Source organism: Chiloscyllium plagiosum, unplaced genomic scaffold, assembly GCF_037043375.1.
Source record: "Chiloscyllium plagiosum isolate Xiang-an unplaced genomic scaffold, Cpla_swu_hap1 HiC_scaffold_14, whole genome shotgun sequence".
NCBI lineage: Eukaryota > Metazoa > Chordata > Chondrichthyes > Orectolobiformes > Hemiscylliidae > Chiloscyllium > Chiloscyllium plagiosum.
In genome coordinates this window covers 50854741-50874662 of record NW_028270152.1, presented here as the reverse complement: position 1 = coordinate 50874662, position 19922 = coordinate 50854741, and the positions used below count along the sequence as shown (strand labels likewise).

Below are 19922 nucleotides of genomic sequence, written 5' to 3'. Positions count from 1 at the left end.
TTATACTTCTGTGTTTATGTGAAATATTTATGTATCAGTCACCTCTTAATTTTATTAGTGTTCATGATAAATAGTTACATTACAGATAAATAATCAGGCAGCATATAAATTTCTTCAAGGAGTCTGCTGAGAAACCTGATCTCAACCAGGTTAACAATAGATTGTTCCCACTTTTTGATCACTTTCCAGCCAGAGTTACTGGATACCATAAACATGTCAGTTGGTAAGATTGAATTGACTTTATGCAATCAAGCTCATGTACTTTTCCAACATTTACAATGCACTTATTTGCAAGCAATGATCATGTGAAGGCTCTGGACCCAAAGCAAAACACCATTTTGTGTGCTTTTAATATATAGAAGCTGATGTTGGCTAACCTTTAAGTCTCCATTAGATTTTATTTAAATTGTCTTGCAGTTCTGAATAGTCTGCTGTTCTATTGTTTTAACATTTATGCTAGAACTCTGTCACTCCACAAACTGTAAAAGGTGACATCAAATTCCCACCTTTAGGATTTTACATTAAACCCTAACCTGTTAATAATTTTATTTCTGAGATGTGCAAACTTGAGGATTAGATGCAATATGGTGGAACAGTGACCAGCTCAAACCCATTTCAGTTTGTTCTGTAGTTACCAGAAGTATTAATCCAACACTAAATATTGGAGCATGGGTATGATTGGAAATTTCAAAATGTATGCAAATCATTTTCTTTGGAGTGTGTGCAGAAAACTACAGTAAAATTAATGTGCAATAATTCAAACTATATATTGTGCATTTCAAATACGCTAACATCTATTTCAAAGCAAAATCTGTACAGTAGAATGAAAACCAATATTGCAATGCCAAAAAAGTGAACTTTTTTTAATTAAAATCAAACGCTGGCAAATCTCCAGCCTGGCATCATCTGTGGAGAGTGAAATAGTTAATATTTTTGGTCGAATAAAAAAATTGAGGAAAAGTCATTTTTGATTCAAAACAATAACTGTTTTTCCTCTCTCCAAATATACTGTCAACCTGAGTATTAAGCCTTTTCTGTTTCTTCAGGATTTTGCTTGAACTTTTACTACAGTAAAGGTTTTGATAGTCGTAGACTTCTTGGGCCACATATTTTACTATCTGTTGCTAACCCTATATGTTCACTGTAAACCTCATGAGGATTTCCAGCAGCTCCAGTCAAATACCAAATGGGTTAAGCTGCTGTGAGTCTGCCTGTGAGAATATTGTTTGTTACGTTTGGTTGTTGCACTGACTAAAGGCAATAACATGCTTCAGTAACAGTCTCTCTCTTTTCCTTGGCCCGCAATGTTTCTTTCCCTCCCTCCCTGTAGGGAAGCACCTGGTCTCCACTCAGTATTTTTCCACAAAGGCACAGATGCAGTCAGTAAGAGATCTTTAATTCCTATTTTCCTTCTAATTATATAGTGTTACTTGAAAGATGAAGTGCTGCTTTTTCCTCCCCTTTTTTTATGTGCACACACCCACACATAGTGATGTTCCCCATAAGTAAATGAAAAGATCCTGCTAAAATCTAGTCAAGTTTTTAATTTATTAGAAAGATTGAAACATTTTATGACAGTTCTTGTCACCTGAACAAAACTTCATTTACTTGAAACTAAAATATATAATTTAGTTTCAAATGCAATTTAATATTTGGTGAAACATCTGTGTACTTATTTAAAATTGTACATTAATTACCAACTAAAGTTTAACTTTATCCTCTTGTCCTGTTTGCTTCACAAATGCCATTTTGTTCTACCCAGTGATTAAAATTTAGCTTTGTTACATTTCAGTTTAGGAAACTGAAGTTTTGAAACAAATGGTAGCTATATTCCAATAAATTTTTAAAGCTGTAACTTTAAGAATTCATCGTTTTGCATAGCATAAGTGCTGAGCTCCTATTTAAATTTTTCTTATCCTATTAAAGCATTACGAAAGCCATAATTGGGTAAATTATCTTAAATGTTATGAATATAGTATTTAAAAGTATTGTTTATCATTTACTTCAGTGTGTTTCAACAGCACTTGTAGCAATGATACCAGTCACTGATTTGAAATATAGGAATGATTATATTTCATGAAAAAACATGGATTTTTGCTGGGTTTTTTTCTACACCAATTCAAAGTGGCTTTAATCAACAACTTGTTTCGAATAGCTTTAGAAATAACAAAGCTTTCAGACATGTCACTGAGCGAAAACCCCATGATTTTTATGAAAGTTTACTTGATCCCCATTAATGTTACTAGTTCAAACAAATTATTTTCCCAGTTCTGGCTCATAGCTTTAATTGAACCCTGCGTATCATTGCATCTCATTGCCATTGTCTCTGGGTCCTTGGCTGACAGTGTTATGAAAAAATTCAAATTATTTCTATCAAATGATAGATGACCATGTTATTTTGGGTGAATGCTAATTGGTGAAATAATGTTGGAGGAAGTAGTATTGAGGTTAAGGTATAAAAGTTACTGCATGAGATTGAAGTTGACAATGTTGGCTGTTGTGAGGTTTAATGTAAAAGTTTCATTAAAAAAAGTCAAGATACATTGAACGGTTAGGATGGTGTCAGTAGCTAAATATAGAGTTTTTGGCATGAACAGAATGAATGATTTCCGTTCAGTCAGTTTTGAGTGACACCAAGTTTGGGAGGGTGGCACGGTGGCCCAGTGGTTAGCACTGCTGCCTCACAGCGCCTGTAGACCTGGGTTCAATTCCCGACTCAGGCGACTGACTGTGTGGAGTTTGCACATTCTCCCCGTGTCTGCGTGGGTTTCCTCCGGGTGCTCCGGTTTCCTCCCACAGTCCAAAGATGTGCGGGTCAGGTGAATTGGCCATGCTAAATTGCCCGTAGTGTTAGGTTAAAGGGGTGGATGTAGGGGTATGGGTGGGTTGCGCTTCGGCGGGTCGGTGTGGACTTGTTGGGCCGAAGGGCCTGTTTCCACACTGTAAGTAATCTAATAAGTAATCTAATCTAAAAAAAATGTGGAAGTGTTAGTAAGACGTGCACAGGGATTTGTATCCTTCAACTTACTAAGGTCATTTTAAATACCCAATTATTACTTTGAAAAGGCCCTCAATCCTCCTCCCAAAACAATAATATACTTTGTGCAGTGGAAGGTAGACGAGAGTGAGATGATTTTTTTTAAAAATGTATTTCTTTAAAAGATGATGCTTTCTGCACCGCCACCACCTTCATCCCCCATCCCCTGCCAGCTAAAACTGACTTGCTGCCATTCTGCCTCTCTACCTGACCTCCAACCCTACCTCCCTCTCCATCTCGCACACTGTTGCTCTTTTAGAGGTGGCACAGTGGCTCAGTGGTTAGCACTGCTGCCTCACAGCACCAGGGTCTATGGTTCAATTCCAGCCTCTGGTAACTGTGTGCAGACTCCACGCAGACATTCTCCCTGTGTCTGCGTGTGTTTCCTCCGGGTGCTCCGGTTTCCCCTCTCAGTCCAAAGGCATGCAGCTCAAATGGATTGGCCATGCTAAATTGCCCATAGTGTTAGGTGCATTAATCAGAGTGAAATGGGTCTGGGTGGGTTACTCTTTGGAGGGTCACTGTGGACTTGTTGGGCTGAAGGGCCTGTTTCCACACTGTAGGGAATCTAATCTACTGAGTCCGCAGTAGGTTCATGCTGAAAAAGCCTGAGACTCACCTGGGTCTAGAACCCATTGCTGATCCTCATGAGCTTCCTTACACTCCCAGCAGTATCCATTGCATAGTCGCGCTAAAGCAGCTGACCAACAATAAGGTTGACCAGCGACTGACGTGTAGGGCATCCTGCCTCTGAGGGGGAAAAAGTGTGACTCTCCACCTACCTGGGCCTTTGTTTCAGCTTCTAATTGTAGAGAATTCACTAATAAACAGTACTGAAGCTAGTTGTAACATTTTAATGCCCATACGGCTGAGATTAACTGCAGGGATTGAACTTGGAAGATTCATTCATTGTACAAATACTTTACTTGCCAATTAATTACTGATAGCCACTTGACTTTATCAGTCATACAGATATGACAACCAGACAAATCAATCATACTTCCAAACTACTGCAGGATTATAATCTGAAAGTGTTGGTTACACCAACATGAGTAAAGACTGAAGTAAAATATAAGAATGATAACATATGTAGGTCTGGATTTTATGGTCTGCAGCCAATGAATGGCACATTATTCTTACAATCGGTTAGGATTCTGAAACCACACACCCCCTTCTAAAAGGTGCTCGGGATTTATGTGAACAAACAGCACGTCTCTTCAACCGAACAGATTGAACAATATTTACAGAGGGGCACCACACTGGTTCTAGTTTACATCACGTTTGAACTTCTGGCTAACAGTAAAATTGGTCCAGCAAGTAAAGTGGTATTATCTGAGAGGGGAAGGAAAAGCAGTGTAACTTGTATTTTCATTTTTAATTTCAAAAACCATTACAATAACAATCTAAGGGAATGTGCCACACCAGTGTGAATATTTTCTTAAGACGGTGTGTTTGATCAGTGATCATTTTTATCACTGTTCAAAATTAAAAATGAGCTAATGGACAAATGCTAATTCTGTCAGGCATAGGGACACGTACTCCAATTGTAGCATTCTCATATTATCTTTCAGTGCTAAATCTCTCCGAAGGTGACAGCGAAACAAGGCTTATGGCGAAGCAGAGCAATTCAAACAGCAGTTTCTGACTTCTGCCCTAAACTGCACAGATGCAAATGTTGGAAGTTGGACACTTTACTCCTTTTAATTGACGTAGTCTCGCTCTTGTATCATCATAAAATTGGACCTATAAACTTCAGTGGGATCTGCTAATAGCACCACTGACACCAATATTGTATCTCCACTATATTCAGACTATTTTCTGAAATTTGCTGCACTTCCATGGGTTCCTTTTTATTGAGTTATAAATTGAGAACTGTCAGTGATCGCACATCGTAATACAAAGCCTTTTCTCATTATGTGTCTCTTGGTGAGAGAGTGCCTATTGGACTGTTAGCCGTATAAGGTTCCAGTTCTCTGAGAAGTGATAGAATCGGGAGAGAGTGAAAGGTAGAAAAGGGGAAAATAGGAATTATTTTTCTGTTAGTCTGTACAAGAAAGACATTTAGATGGGTGAAGAAGAATTCGATTCGTGGAAGCTATTGGTCCTGTACTGTGTAGGTGACTGAGTGTTCAGCTGCACAAGAACAGGAGTTTACATGCTTCACAACAAATATTAGGACTAACAATTTAAGGGCAGACTTTGATTAACAAACAAAAGCATTTGCATTGGAAATTGCATTTCTGGCCATATGCCACTATTAGCAGGTACAACCTTCAAGGTACCTGTGACATATAAACTCTGGCAGTCCAGGCCCCCAGGTTGTTCCACCCCCACAGGCAAGTGCATGCTGCTGAGTCTTATTTGCACTTGTTCTTGTTTCGTGTTTTGTCCTGTCTGAATTTCTTTTTTAGAAAGATTGCCATGTTGGTAGATAAATTGTATTTCAGAACTCTGAATAATATTTTAAAACAAGTAATTGAATCATGCATTTAAACTTCTGTGTGGCTGTCAAGCCTTCATGAAATACAGCCCTTGAAGAAAGTCTTGAGGAATCCTTCTTTAAACTGTGATTTTCAGCACTATTACTTACATGTGAAAATCCATCGTAATTTCAATAAGTAGTTGTCTGCCAGATAAAATACTATTGCAGTACAACAGCTAGAAAGAGACAGCTTGCATTTGTGTATTACTGTTCACAACCTTGATGTCTCCCAAAATTTTGTTTGTCACAGTTAAAATGGCACTTTATGCACAGCATTGTTTCCTTAGATGACAGGTGAGTTAAATGATTTGATGATCTGTTTTAATGGGACATAACGAGATAGGATGCCAGAGGAGCATGACTGTTCCTTTTGCTAATAGTGTCAGAGAGCTCTTACAGGAAGGTGATATTTGGTCTGTTGTAACATTTCATCTCTCAGTACTGCCTAGATTGGATGCCAAAATGTCTGGAATAGTGATTGTATTTATCACCCTTTCCCTTCAGTAAGAGTGCTCGCCACAAAGTCGAGGCTGACTCCTAATACTACATTGATCATACCGCAATGTACAAACTAACCTTTTCAGTGTTTATGGATCATTCCTTCAGCATTGAGCTTTTCTGATCAATGTTAATTTGTTGTTAATGCAGTGGACTGACTAAAGCAAAAATACCTGAAATTCCATTAACTATGGGCTGTGACAATGTTAGCACCTTTTAAAGGTTAACATCTTTTGCAATGGTTAGTGTTATTAAATGAGAACATATTCTCTTCTGGAATTCTTTAATTAGAAAATCTTCTATTTCATGGTTTTGGTTTCACAACGATCTTTTAAAATCCAGATTTATACTTGTTCTGCAGGTCTTTTATCTTTATCAGGGGAGCAGTAATGACTAAGATCTGTGATAATGACTGTGCTTGAGGGTGGTTATCTCAAGCTTGACTCATTGGTTTTGAGATTGAGTGCTAAGAATTTTTTCTGTATCTGTGGGTGCATGACTTAAGTCTGTGGAAACTAGCAAAAATAGAACTCTTTCTTAACTTTCGCAACGTTTTGTATGTCTCCCCAGTTATTTTGGTTAAAGAAAGTTGATGAAGCCACTAAATTATTGTCTTATGTGTGAAAAATATTGTTGATGCTGTAATTGTGTACTACTTGATTTGGTTTTAGCAATTCAGCCATCAAGTTATTGAATGTTAAAATGGCAGCATTCACTTTAAGTATTGGTATTTCAGGAATGTAAATGAAATGCACAGCACCGTTTCAATTATCATAAAGGTATGATGTTTAAACCAATCTGCCTTGTAAGTTTTTAAAAAAACATTTAATGATAGGAATTGAAACTGACTAACAAAATCAAAATAAGCTTCTTTGCTAAACAAAAACTAACCATGAAAATATTGGCCACTGTTTAAATTAATAATTTTACTTACATTTAAAATTGGGACAAAATGACTTGCGTTCTTTAGAAAATCTGGAAATTTCCACGTGTTTAACATGAGTCTGACTTCAGTAAACAGTGCACTCGTATAAAGCATTGCTTACTGATAGAAGGCTTGAATCTGTTAGAACAAGATGTAGAGATCCAAAGAGGAAGACCTTGTATTTATTTTTCTCAACCGCACCATGGCTCCAACTACTTTGTAGTCAGTTAGATATTTTAAAGTGTCCTACTGAAGGAAAACATGGCACTCAATATAGACGTAGCAAGGTCCTGCAAACAACAGGGAGTTAGATGACAAGATAATCAATTTGTGATAGTGGTTGAGGACACTGGGTAAGCTCCCCACTCCTCTGGTTAAGATTGAGTTTATTGATTCACTGGGGGAGAATGAGCCTCAATTGAGCTTCTCCATTTTCCAACAATACTGCACTTCCTTGGTACCTTAGTGGAAGTTTCAGGCTAGAATATATGATGAAGCCTTGAAGCCATGAATTTCTGATTCAGGCAATCACCCTGCCACTGAAGGTATTATGAAATCACATGACTTTTTTATATCTAATGAGCTATTTTGAACAGGTTTCTGACAGCCATACAGCTGCAAAAGCCTCACCCCTCCATCTGTTGACTTTACCATTCATTATAGTATACAGAATTATGAGTTCTACACCTGTTCCTGGAGGTTCAATATCACTATGCCTGAATATTGTGACTTTGCTGACGTTATTGCATTTGACTCTAGAAAAGGTTGAGTCCAATGTAGGTGAACATTTTTACTCACCTTAAGCTTGATGATCACTGGCAGGGATATAGTAGATATTGGAAAATATCCCAATTGTTGTCATGAGTGTTGTGCCACCATTCTTCTTGAGGGATAATTTGTTTAAAAAAGTAATTTTTCCAGGAATTAAGCGTTTCTGGCATGTTGTAATTTTGCTTGAAATTATAAAGCACTTGGGAGAAAAGAAGGGAGATAAACATATGTTCACAGCCATACAATACCTTAAATGCCTGGCTAAAGATTACAATTAGTTTTGGAAAGCCTTGTTACCAGGGTTTGTAAACTTTCCCACTCCACTCTAGATGTTCCACAAGCACATCTTGTAAAGTGGTTATAGCTGGTCAAAGTTTCAGGAATCTTGTCAATGTTGTCTGTTGATACGTGAGTATCATAAAATCCCCACGGTGCAGAGAGAGGCCATTTGGCCCTTTTGAGACTGCACCAACCCTCCAGAGCGTATCCCACACTATCCCCATAAACCCATATTAACCACGCACGTCCGTTGACACTATAGGGAAATTTAGCATGGTCAGTCCACCTAATCTGCACACCTTTGGACTGAGGGAGGAAACTGGAGCACTCTATGAAAACCCATGCAGACATGGGGAGAATATGCAAACTCCATGCTGTAACACTATGCAGGAATCAAATCTGGTAGCTGGTGCTGTGAGGTAGCAGTCTTAACCATTGAGCCACTCTACTGTACATCATATACTTAAGTTCTAGATTTGGCTGCATGCAGTCTTTTTGGAGTTTGTCCACCTTGGCTGTGTCAATTTATACCGAGGCGAGGCTCGATAAGCTGACTTCTTTTGGTGAAGTGAACTTAGTCAGGATCAACATTGGAAATGGGCTGCATTCCAGCAAGACTCTGAGATACCATTTTTCCAGCCCAGTTAACAGGTAACCAATTGAAAGTGACAGCCCAATGCTCAACAGCTTCAGATACCACTAGCTCCAGCCGATGCAGAGTCCATGTCACCAAGAGGTGGCCAGATTATGACCAAAAAGGACCTCCAACCATGCGCATTTCATTGGGGTAGCATGGACAGGAAGGCACATCTCGGGTAGAGGTTTTTGGAACCTCACCAGTCCGTTAGTGGTTAGGGTAGGGAACCTCATATGGCGCAGCCATTTAAGAGCAACCCAGCTGATCCCGTGAAGCACAGTAATGCCCTTCCTATTGCGTGTGGAAGTGGTCATAAGTGGTTCATTTTGGCCAGTTGGGTATACACGATGCTCCATTTCTAACTGCTGGCCCATCGCCTCTCCTAAAAGCAAGATACTTTTGGATGCTGGAAATCTGAAACAGACGCAATGCTGGAGAAACTCTGCGAGGCTGGCAGCAAATCTGTATCAGGGAATCAGAATTAACATTTCGAGTGCACGCAGAAGCCATGCTGGACTTCAAATGTTAAATCTGTTTAAATACAGCCAGACCTGATGAGTTTCTCTAGTGTTGTGTGTTGTCCCACATTCCATGTTATCTCCAGTGGACTAAGGACTGAGAGCGTTCAGTCTGATGTGTGATAGCCACTTGCAGGTTGAGAATATTTTTCCATACTTGAAAACACTACCAGAGAGCTCTTTCTACAGATAGGTATTTTGGTCAAATATCCTGCAAATTGAACTCTAATGTTCAAGTGACAGAAACCTGTTGTTTGAATTTATGATTTAAAAAAACTTTCAAATGAATCTTGGTTCTAATCAGAAAGGTAAGAATATGAAAGCTATCTTGTTTGGTAAGCCATGTTCCAGCAATTCTGACTCCCATTATTAATGAAACTAGTTTCCCCTTTAACAAAGAAACAGTAGGCATATTGACATAGCTGCAAAGTTGCTGAAGAAAGTAATAATTAAACTATGTCCTACTGAACAACCTGGAGAACTGGTTTGGCCAGGTTGTCTACAGACAGCTGACTTGAAATGACACCTCCTGAAAGTGCCCCAAGTAAGAATTTTTTGAATACAAACATTCAGCAAGGGAAGGAATTTCAATGTGAGCTGAGTGTTCTGTTAATCTTTAGCTGTGTCCATTATGTTCTCTGTGCTATAACAGGCATTGTCTCTTATAGCCTCAGACTGTGCCTTTCAGAAGGGCCTGCAGAAAAGTGAGTAATCTCTGGAGAATTCATTTCCCCGTTGACTTCATGCGAAATAATTGGAAGGGGGTGGATTCTGGGAGGTAACTCATTTTATATAAAAAAAAATGACTATGTTGACATGAATTGCTGGTGGGAGGAGTAAATGTACGAAAGCTTGAAACTCTGGGAAGCTGGAACCAGGCGAAGGAAACAGCACGAGGAAGGTTTCTATGGTTTTAACACAGGCAGCAAGTGGTTCCTAGGAGCCTTATGAAAAGAAAACATGCACATGAAAGTGTATATTATATTTCACCTTTTGTAACTGGTGAGTTGATTTGTGAGTGCAACTAAGCTTTTATTTATGGCTGTGGTGCCACAGACCTTTTGTGTAGTCACTGGTGTATTTTCAATGTTATTGCCAATAGTTCCTATAAGGAAATGATAGGGACCTGCTGCATCCAGAGGAGAAGAAAAAATTTAAAATGTGACCTGTAGCTTTGTCTTATATTTTATTGAAGTGCCAGGTAGGAAGTTTTGTATCTGTTCAAAAGTTCTACTCAATACTTCTAAAGTTTTACGAACTGCCTTGTTTTTAAAAAAAAAAAGCCACATTGGATTTTGTAAAACTTAGTCACTTCATAAAGCAACTGATTTCAATGAACAAAATACATTTAAATGGTAACTATATCAACAAAAGAATGAGTTGGCAAAGTGCATTAAAAGGGAAGGTGGCAGTAACTGGGAAAAGGAAGTTATGGTAAATGCTGTACCTTTTACAGTAACACAGTGTATTGAATGGAGAGCTGTAATGATCAGTTCTGTTTTGGACTGTAGTTTTCATTTTGAATGCTGCACCCTTTTTGACACTAACTATGCAGAATTCCTTTTATTCACCAGATTGGAGTAGCTTTCCACCTCATGCCTATTCAATTTCTTCTATTTGCAGATATTCCAGTGGAAACAGCTTGAAAATTTATACTTCCGAGAAAAGAAGTTTGCAGTGGAAGTTCACGATCCTCGTAGGTAAGATGTTTCCTTTGCTGTCGTAACCCCTTTTAGTAAAAAAAAAATTAATGTAGGCTTTGTTACAAGTGTGTTTATCGAAGCTGACATGCTCTGTTCAAGCTGTGAATTTTTAAAAATGAGTCTTGAAGTTGACTATTACTGACTAAGGCAGTAGGTGTAAAATTTGCATGTATTTCTGTAGTTTGAGCAATAAACCTACAAAGAAGCAGATTTTTGTGCTGAATTTTGTTCAGTTTTCTAGCTAGTTTATAAACTAATTGTTGCATACTTTTCATTGCCTTTGTTTCTGCAGTCGTCTTATCTTCCTCGCTGACAAACATTGGTAATTTGGCTGCAACACATTTAAAATTTAATGTATGTGGAACTCATTGTCACAGGGGGCAGCGGAGGCCAGGTCATTGAGTGTATTTAAGACAGAGATAGGTTTCTGATTAGTAAGGACACCAAGGGTTACAGAATGGAGGAGGAGAACAGGGTTGTGAAACATATCAGCCATGATCGAATGACTGAGCAGATACTCTGGGCCAAGTGACCTAATTCTGCTCCTATATGTTGTGGTATTTTAATGTTTATCTTTAAATCCCTTTATCATTATGCTCTACACTTTTTATTTTTCCTCTCTCTGCAGTTTCCTCCAATTATACTTGTACTCCACTCATTAATTTTCTGTCCTTCTAACCCAGATCTCTTTTGTGTATTTTTCTATCGCTGCTGAGTGTCCCTACCTCTGAAACAGGATATCTGGGTTCAAATCCCACCTACTCTAGGTGTGTGTACTAACAGGTTGAATTTTTTTTAAAAATGCATAAATACATCTGTCTTTTCTATTGGCTTCCGAGCCTTCAGTAACATCTTCCTATTCTATGGTGTTCATCACTCAACTTCTCCACCTTTTGGGGAAAAAGAACTTCTCATTGAACTTTAATGCCAAGCTTTTGAAAAGTTCTTTAGATTAAGGACACTGTATAGGTCACATGGTGAATATTATTTCTGCATGAAAATTGGTATTTAACTGATCATGACCATAGCGCACTCAATCTGAAATCTCTTCCCCTTTGAGTTCATCAAAAACAGTCTATTTTGTCTGCATCAAGTTTCATTTTCCCCTCTCTCATGCCTTCATTACCCTCCAACTGCATGATCTTAGAGTTCTCATTCAGATGTTTACATTTCATTGCAGCCCTGTTCTCCTCAGTTTTGACCTCCTCCAAATTTTTGCAGTCCTCTGATCTACTCCTTGACACTCCAGCCATCCTCCACATCCATTCCCTGTGCTTTTACCTCCAGTTGTCCATCCCCATTAACATTTAGTTCCTCAGATCCTCTCGTTACCCCTTAAAATTCATTTCCATTATCACATCCTTTAATGGCTTGGAAATAATTCTCTTTTTGCCTCAAGTATATTTGGATTTTTCATATTAAAAGCACTATATAAATGATAATTATATAAACAGTGATATTCTGCAATTGGATTAAAAACAAAATGAAACGCATATTGATCCATTGCAAATGTGTATTATGTTCTATACCTAGAGATAATTCTGGGGGGACTTGCCTATTATTCTACTGAGACATTCTCTGCAAATTTGGAAGCAAATGTCCAATAGGATTAATTTTCACTTTTTCTTATAAAGCATATACTGCCTTTAGAAATGCTTGCTTGTTGTAGTACCGAACCATTTGTAGGAGTTATGATCATTACTTTATCTATATTTTCATAGTTTATTGCATGCAACCATCCAGGCTTTACTACAAACTTTACGTTTTACTTTTTCCCTAATGCTGCTTAAACAGCTGCAGTCTGTTTTCTACATTCCATTTCTATTGCCAGATTTATTTCTGGGGAAAGGAGCATAACAAATGCTCCCATTTACTGGCTTCTGGCCAGCTCCAGACTAACTCCTGAAGAAACTAATAAATCTTAGTAAAATGTGATTTATTCAGCTATTATGAGTGGGGATGGGGAACAACAGCAAATTAGAGGTAGTTTAACTATTTGTATCCTATATCTGTTTTTTGTACTCTTCTTGTCTGTTAAGTATTTTGCAAAGATTATTGGTTACTGTTAACATGGTTGATAATTGACTATTTCTGTTTTGATGGTGGCTGCCACAAGGTCAGTTGGAATGCTGAGTGAAAGGAGAGGAGTCCTACTGATAGCCTTCTGCCTAACAATTTTTCTGGTGTTATTGCCCATAACTCACAAAGGCTGTGTCCATTGTTCAATATCATTGTTCAATATCAATTGCAAGAAGGAATCTAGTAAAATGCATCATATTCTGTATAAACCCTTTCTTGTATTTGTGAATATACTGAAGAGTTACTATAGGGTTTCAAGGGTTTTATTGTACGATTGCAAGATATAATTTTAATCAATACATATAATGCTGAAAAATATACACTGGAGGTATTCCTTTCTTAATGTTTTATTTTACAACAACTGTTTGGAAAGGGAGCACAGGTGGTGCATTTTCCTGAAATCGATGTCTTAAAATTTCATGGGGCTTGATCTCTTGGGCCAGCATTAGCCTCTTGCCTAACCCATAAAAGCACATTTCATGTCATTTGGAATAACATTGACAGCAGCTAGGGAGAAGCCTGTGGTCAAGGCCATGTGGTCTTTTCAGTTGAAGGAGAAAGTGTGAATAGCATAAAATGAATCAAATTGGGTCACCAAACTAAAAGTTATTGCATTTCAGTCCTCTATCCAAGTGAGAAAATTGTGAAGTTAATACCAACACTTCGCTTTGCAAATATTTCTGTGAAGACCATGATGTCCACCTGTCACTTTCTAAGTTGTCACCACTGCTTGTCCAATTATCCAAAGAAGCAAAGACTTGAATTTCTAAAGAACCTTTCTTAATCTCAATGTTCCAAGGAATGTTTCAAAAAGAACTTCACTGAGTATTGTGTAGTCACTGTTCGAATGTCGCAAGTGCAGCAACCAATTTGCATGGAGTCTTTGTATCCAACTTAAACTGGAGATTACTTCCTCTCTAAAATCTCATCCAAAAGCCCTCCATTAGTGCAGACCTTCCTTAGTACTGCAATGGATGGTCAGTCTTGATTTTTTTTTATGCACTCATGTTTGAATTGTTTGTTGCACCCAGAATCTTGTCGCTTGGAGGCAAGAATGCTACAAACTGAGCCACTAGAACCAAAAATATCACCCAATTAAATATTGGGAAGACCAAAGCCTTTCCTTCAGTTCCTGTCAAAAACTCCATTCCCTTAGTCACTGACTCCAACCATCTCCTCAGCAAATGTCTGCGCTTAACCATGTAGGTGAAAGAACTCCCCACTGATAGGATATACTGGAATGAATCATGCCAGCGCCATCTTGGAACCTCAGTCGTGCACCTGGTCTTTATTTTTCGAATTACCTTTCCCTAAGAATTCATGCTGAAGAGTCTGTACCTAGCACCTTTATACCTAAAATGGCAATATGAGTGGAGAGTTTTAAACTTGTCACTGTGCTCATTTGCGTACGTGACAATAAAGCTAATTCTAACTAGACTGTTCGCAACCTTTGTCGAGTTTCTGTCGAAGATGAACTTTGAACCCAGAGATCAAAATAACTTCTGAGCACTCTTGAAATTTCTTCAGGGTGAGTTTTCAATTCTGTCGGCTATTTTTTAAATTTTCGACTAGAACACGGTGGGCGGCACGGTGGCACAGTGGTTAGCACTGCTGCCTCACAGCGCCAGAGACCCGGGTTCAATTCCCGCCTCAGGCGACTGACTGTGTGGAGTTTGCACGTTCTCCCCGTGTCTGCGTGGGTTTCCTCCGGGTGCTCCGGTTTCCTCCCACAGTCTAAAAGATGTGCAGGTCAGGTGAATTGGCCATGCTAAATTGCCCGTAGTGTTAGGTAAGGGGTAAATGTAGGGGTATGGGTGGGTTGCACTTCGGCGGGGCGGTGTGGACTTGTTGGGCCGAAGGGCCTGTTTCCACACTGTAAGTAATCTAATCTAATCTAATCTAATCTAACATTTTCTTTCATTCACATTGGGATGAACTTTCCCACATGAGGGATAAATGTCATTTTTGTCAAGTTTTTTTGAGAAGAATTTCTCACTACAAGGCTTGAACAGGTTTCTTGCAGGATTATACCAAACTTGCCTCATGAACTGTTAGCTATGCCCTACTTGTCAGTGGCTAGCCTGATTTTTTTCCTGTTGGCGTAGGCAAGAGTACTTTCCCTGATGGGATATACCAGAATCTCTCCTGGCAGCACCATCTCTGAACCAGGGTCATACATCTGTTCAAGCATTGGCAGTCCAGAGCTGCCCTCCATAAAGTCATAGAGATGTACAGCAAGGAAAAAACCCTCTGGTGCAACAGATCCATGCTAAAGAGATATCCTAACCTAATCAAGTCCAAATTTCCAGCGCTTGGCCCATACACATATCAGCCTTTGCATGAAAAAGTTGTCCCTTTTTTTTAAATCTTTCCACTCTCACCCTTTAACCTATGCCATCTGGTTTCTGACCCCCCCCCCCCCACCCCCCCCACCCCAGGGAAAAAGCCTTGTCTGTTTACCCTGTTCTTGCCCTCGTGATTTTATAAAGCTCCATAAGGTCCCCCTCAGCTTCTGATGCTCCAGGGATGACAACCCCAGCCTATACAGCCCCTCCTTGTCACTCAAGTCCTCTAATCCTGGCAAAATCTTTGCTTTGAACATATGGCATAGCACACACAAACCAATGCCTCTAGCAATAAAAGTGGCACAGCTGAGATTTCCTTTCACATCGAACCTTACATTCCTACTCCAATTGCTGTTTAAGCACAAGGCCACACATTCACCTGTTGTTAGCTACATCCCATCTTCCATTCAGTCACTGCTGCTGTTTCTGCGGTGCGCATAGTCATTCCAGCTTCTTAACATTATTTAATGTGGAACCATCACATAACAGAAAGCCTTTAGTCATCTTAAACTTTTACATTTATATTTATAAAGACTAAAGCAAACAAAAGTTGTATTTGTCTTTCAACTCTTACTGCGTGCATGTTAGGAACCAGGAGTTTTTACAGCCCATGAATGATCACTGCACTCAACTGTCATCGACTGCAGCAGTGTCAATTAAATCCTGTCTGACATGGAGCATAAGTGTCTGACACTACATCATGTACAACATGAAGTTCCTCTGCTCACAAGACTGCTCTCACTCTAGTTTGTCAGCATACATTACATCCCCTTGCTGCCTGCTGCACTTATGCAGAGCACAGTAAGGTAGAAATGTGTGGTGCACTCAGTCAGTCTGGGGAGTATCACAAGGCCTGTGCAGACTGGTCCAAGCAGTGGCATCTCCTCTTCAAGCCTATGTCTGCTGAATCATGACCCTGGTTGAAGAATGGACTGCATTGTATCTCCACTCTGCTTCAATCAGGGAACTGTGTTACAGAGTCATCAGCCATGGTTGCAATAGGCAGCCTTTGTCTCCCAGTAATCCTCTTTGTAAGCCCCTGCCAACACAGCAGGAATGTGCAAATTCTCAAAGATGTAGGCATCAAGGCAGCTCCCAGGATACCATGGGCAACTTTCAAAGAAGTAATACCAGCGATTGTTGGTGACTTGCACTTTTCTATTGATAACCTCTGCTACATTATGAAATGGTTTTCTCAGCACTGTGTACAAACTATGGTGCATTGCACCTGTGGGAAACCAGCAATATTACTAAAGTCTATTTCCCAGCCTTAACTTATTTGTGGGTGGACAATTAGAGACTCTACACAGGTCCCCAGGGGAGTCCTTCGAAGCAGCAGTAATGTAAAGGTTCAATGCAGTTAGCAGAGGTTGTAGCTCCAGCTCCAGCAGTTCAAAGTTCAATGACAATGTCCCAGGCCATCCTCAGTCTGCATCCATTGCGCCTTACTCATCCAGAGGAAACATCATCTAGCATGAAAGATTGTGCACATCCTGGGAATCATGAGGGAAACTTTGCTGCAACCTCTTCATGTGGAGGTTGTTCAGGTTTGTTGGAGGTTGCTACTGGCCCTGGGTTGCTGGTGCATCTGCTCCTCCCATATTTCTCTGCCCCTTCATAGAGCTTAGAGTCATAAAGGTGTACAGCAGGGAAACCGGCCCTTCAATCCAACTCATCCATGCCGACAAGATACCCTAACCTAATCAGAATCCCTACAATATGTAGAAAGAGGCCATTTGGCCCAACAAATCCACATCAACCCTCTGAAGAGTAACCCACCCAGATCCATTCCCCTACCCGATATTTACCCTGGCTAATGCACCGAATACTATAGGCAATTTAGCATGGCCGATTTACCTGACCACATTATTTTTGGATTGTGGGAGGAAACCGGAGCAAACTCCACACACAGTGGCCTAGGGCGGGAATTGAACCTGGATCCCTGGTGCTGTGAGGTAGCCATGCTAACCACTGAGCCACTCTGCCACCCTAGTACCATTTGCTCATATCCCTGTAAACCCTTCCTATTATACCCATCCAGATACCTTTTTTTTTTAAATGTTGCAATTGCACCAGCCATAACCACTTCCTCTAGCAGCCATTCTATACACGCACCACCCTCTGTGTGAAAACATTGCCCCTTGGTCCCTTTTTAAATCTTTCCCCTGTCACCCTAAACCTATGCCCTCTTGCACTCCTCCACCCCAGAGAAAAGACCACGTCTATTTACCCTATCCATGTCCATAAATTTCTGTAATGTCACCCCTCCGCCTCCGGTCCAGGGAAAATAGCCCTAGCCTATTCAGCTTCTCTCTGGAGCTCCAACCCTCCAACCCTGGTAACATCCTCATAAATCTTTTCTGAATCCTTTCAAGTTTCACAACATCCTTCCAATTGGAGGAAGACCAGAATTGCACACACTGTTCCAAAAGTGGCCTAGCCAGTGTCCTGTACAGCCACAACCTGACTTCCCAACTCCTATACTCAATGCTCTTACCAATGATGGAAAGCATACCAAATGCGCCTTCACTATCCTGTCTACCTGCGACTCCACTTTCAAGGAGCTATGAACCTGCACACCAAGGTCTCTTTGTTCAGCAACACTCGCTAGGACCTTAGACACTTAAATGGTAAGTCCTGCCCTGATTTGCCTTTCCAAAATACAGCACCTCACATTTATCTAAATTAAACTCCATCTGTCACTGTTCAGCCCATTGGCCCGTCTCACCAAGATCCCATTGTACTCTTTGCTATCCACTACACCTCCAATTTTGTGTCATCTGCAAACTTACTAACCAAACCTCCTATGTTCGCATCCAGATCATTTCAGCAGCTATAACCCTTGCTGTGGCTGGACGCATTGGTCATTTATCAAATGAACCTTTGTAGGGAACAGAATAAATAGAACTGATCTGTGGTAATGAGCAGTGAGCAAATGTATCACTTACAAATGACAGCTTAACGTAGTGTGTCATAAAGTGGGGCAAGGAGGGCCATGGTATTACTCCTCTTTGATCTTTAGCATTGGTCCTCATTCTGATGACTGCATCATCAGTTATGTGGCAAAGAGATTGTAGGTGCTGCATGAGTACCTTCTAAATTAAACTCCATCTGTCACTGTTCAGCCCATTGGCCCGTCTCACCAAGATCCCATTGTACTCTTTGCTATCCACTACACCTCCAATTTTGTGTCATCTGCAAACTTACTAACCAAACCTCCTATGTTCGCATCCAGATCATTTCAGCCCTTCTCCTCTCAGTCCATGTCGCCCACACAAGGCATTACTACAGATAAGAGTCCTGTGTTACATTACTGTTCAGTTGCAAGGGAATCCATTCCGTGTCATAGAATCCCCACCATGTGGGAACAGGCCATTTGGCCCAACAAGTCCACACCGACCCTCCGAAGAATAACCTACTCAGACTCATTCCCCAACCCTATATTTTCCCTGACTAATGCACCTAACCTACACATCCCTCAACAATCTGGGCAATTTAGCATGGCCAATTCACCTAGTCGGCACATCTTTGGATTGTGGGAGGGAACTGGAGCACCTGGAGGAAACCCACACAGACACTGAGCGTATGCAAACTCCACACAGATAGTCACCCTAGGGTGGATTGAACCCGGGTCCCTGGCATTGTGAGGCAGCAGTGCTAACCACTGAGCCACTGTGCTGTCTCACCTGCAATCTTCTGACCTTGTGTAGCCTGTGAGGCCTTGCATTAGCTACATGCTTAGTGGCCCGCAGCTGCTGCTTTTAAGGTTGCCTGTGATTGCTTCAGACATGTCAGTTGTCAATCTGCAAGAACCAGTGACATGGTCAAGATTGCTTGTAACTAGTATTTGACCCCCATACACTTGCACAGTGAAGATACTTGACATGCACTATGATATGGTCGCAGATGGTTTTAACCTGCACTTTGCAAGTGCCCCCTAAAAGGCCTCCCAGTGCTCTGAAATGGAGCCTGCAGTTTTGGACAGCAGACATCGACTCCTGCCACACCCATTTTTCATAGCAATCCAGGTCGTGCTGCGCACAGAGTACCAGGCTCAGTCTGGTCTCTAAACTGCAGTCTTGAAGTGGCAAACCATATTTCAAGTGAATCAGGGATGTGCCACAATGATGAGGAGAGGCTTATACATGTTAAATGCCAGCATTCATGAATATGAATACTTGCAGCTACTGCTCATGGAGTGTGTCATGAGACACGGTGCCTGCTGTTCAAGGTGGAGGTCCAAAGGAGCAAGCAGTGAGCTGGAGTCACCATATTCAGGTCAGGAATTCTCAGCATCCAGTTCCTACCTGTTGTATGGTAGAATGGGAGAGTAAGTTTTAAATAAACTGAGATTCAGTAATGAAGATGGTAATGAGTGATAATTGGCAGTCATCAGCCCACCGTTGCTCGCTAGTGAGAATTTCATCTCGAGGTCCAGGATTTGGCTGGAAAACGCTACTTTGTTAGTCTTGACATCAAGAAAGGCTTCTCTCAATGCTACTTGCAATTCTCCCAAACCTCTCTTCATAGCCTACATCATTCATGGCCTCGGAGGATTCTATCCAACATCCTCTGTGTTTGATGTCTGGGTACTTGGACTTTCAGAAGTAGAATTAGAACCATTCCTCAATGTCCTCTATAATAACCA

At 40.4% G+C, this 19922-nt stretch overlaps 1 protein-coding gene across 7 annotated transcripts in view; it reads left to right on the top strand.

Annotated features, from left to right (window-relative positions):
- frmd4bb (FERM domain containing 4Bb) overlaps window positions 1-19922 on the top strand; it is a 377863-nt gene that overhangs the window by 321747 nt on the left and 36194 nt on the right. For all 7 annotated transcript variants that reach the window (XM_087994437.1, XM_087994436.1, XM_087994435.1 and 4 more), the window contains one exon: window positions 10771-10847. In XM_087994437.1, the coding sequence (XP_087850563.1) occupies window positions 10771-10847 (77 nt within the window). The remainder of the gene's footprint in view (window positions 1-10770; window positions 10848-19922) is intronic.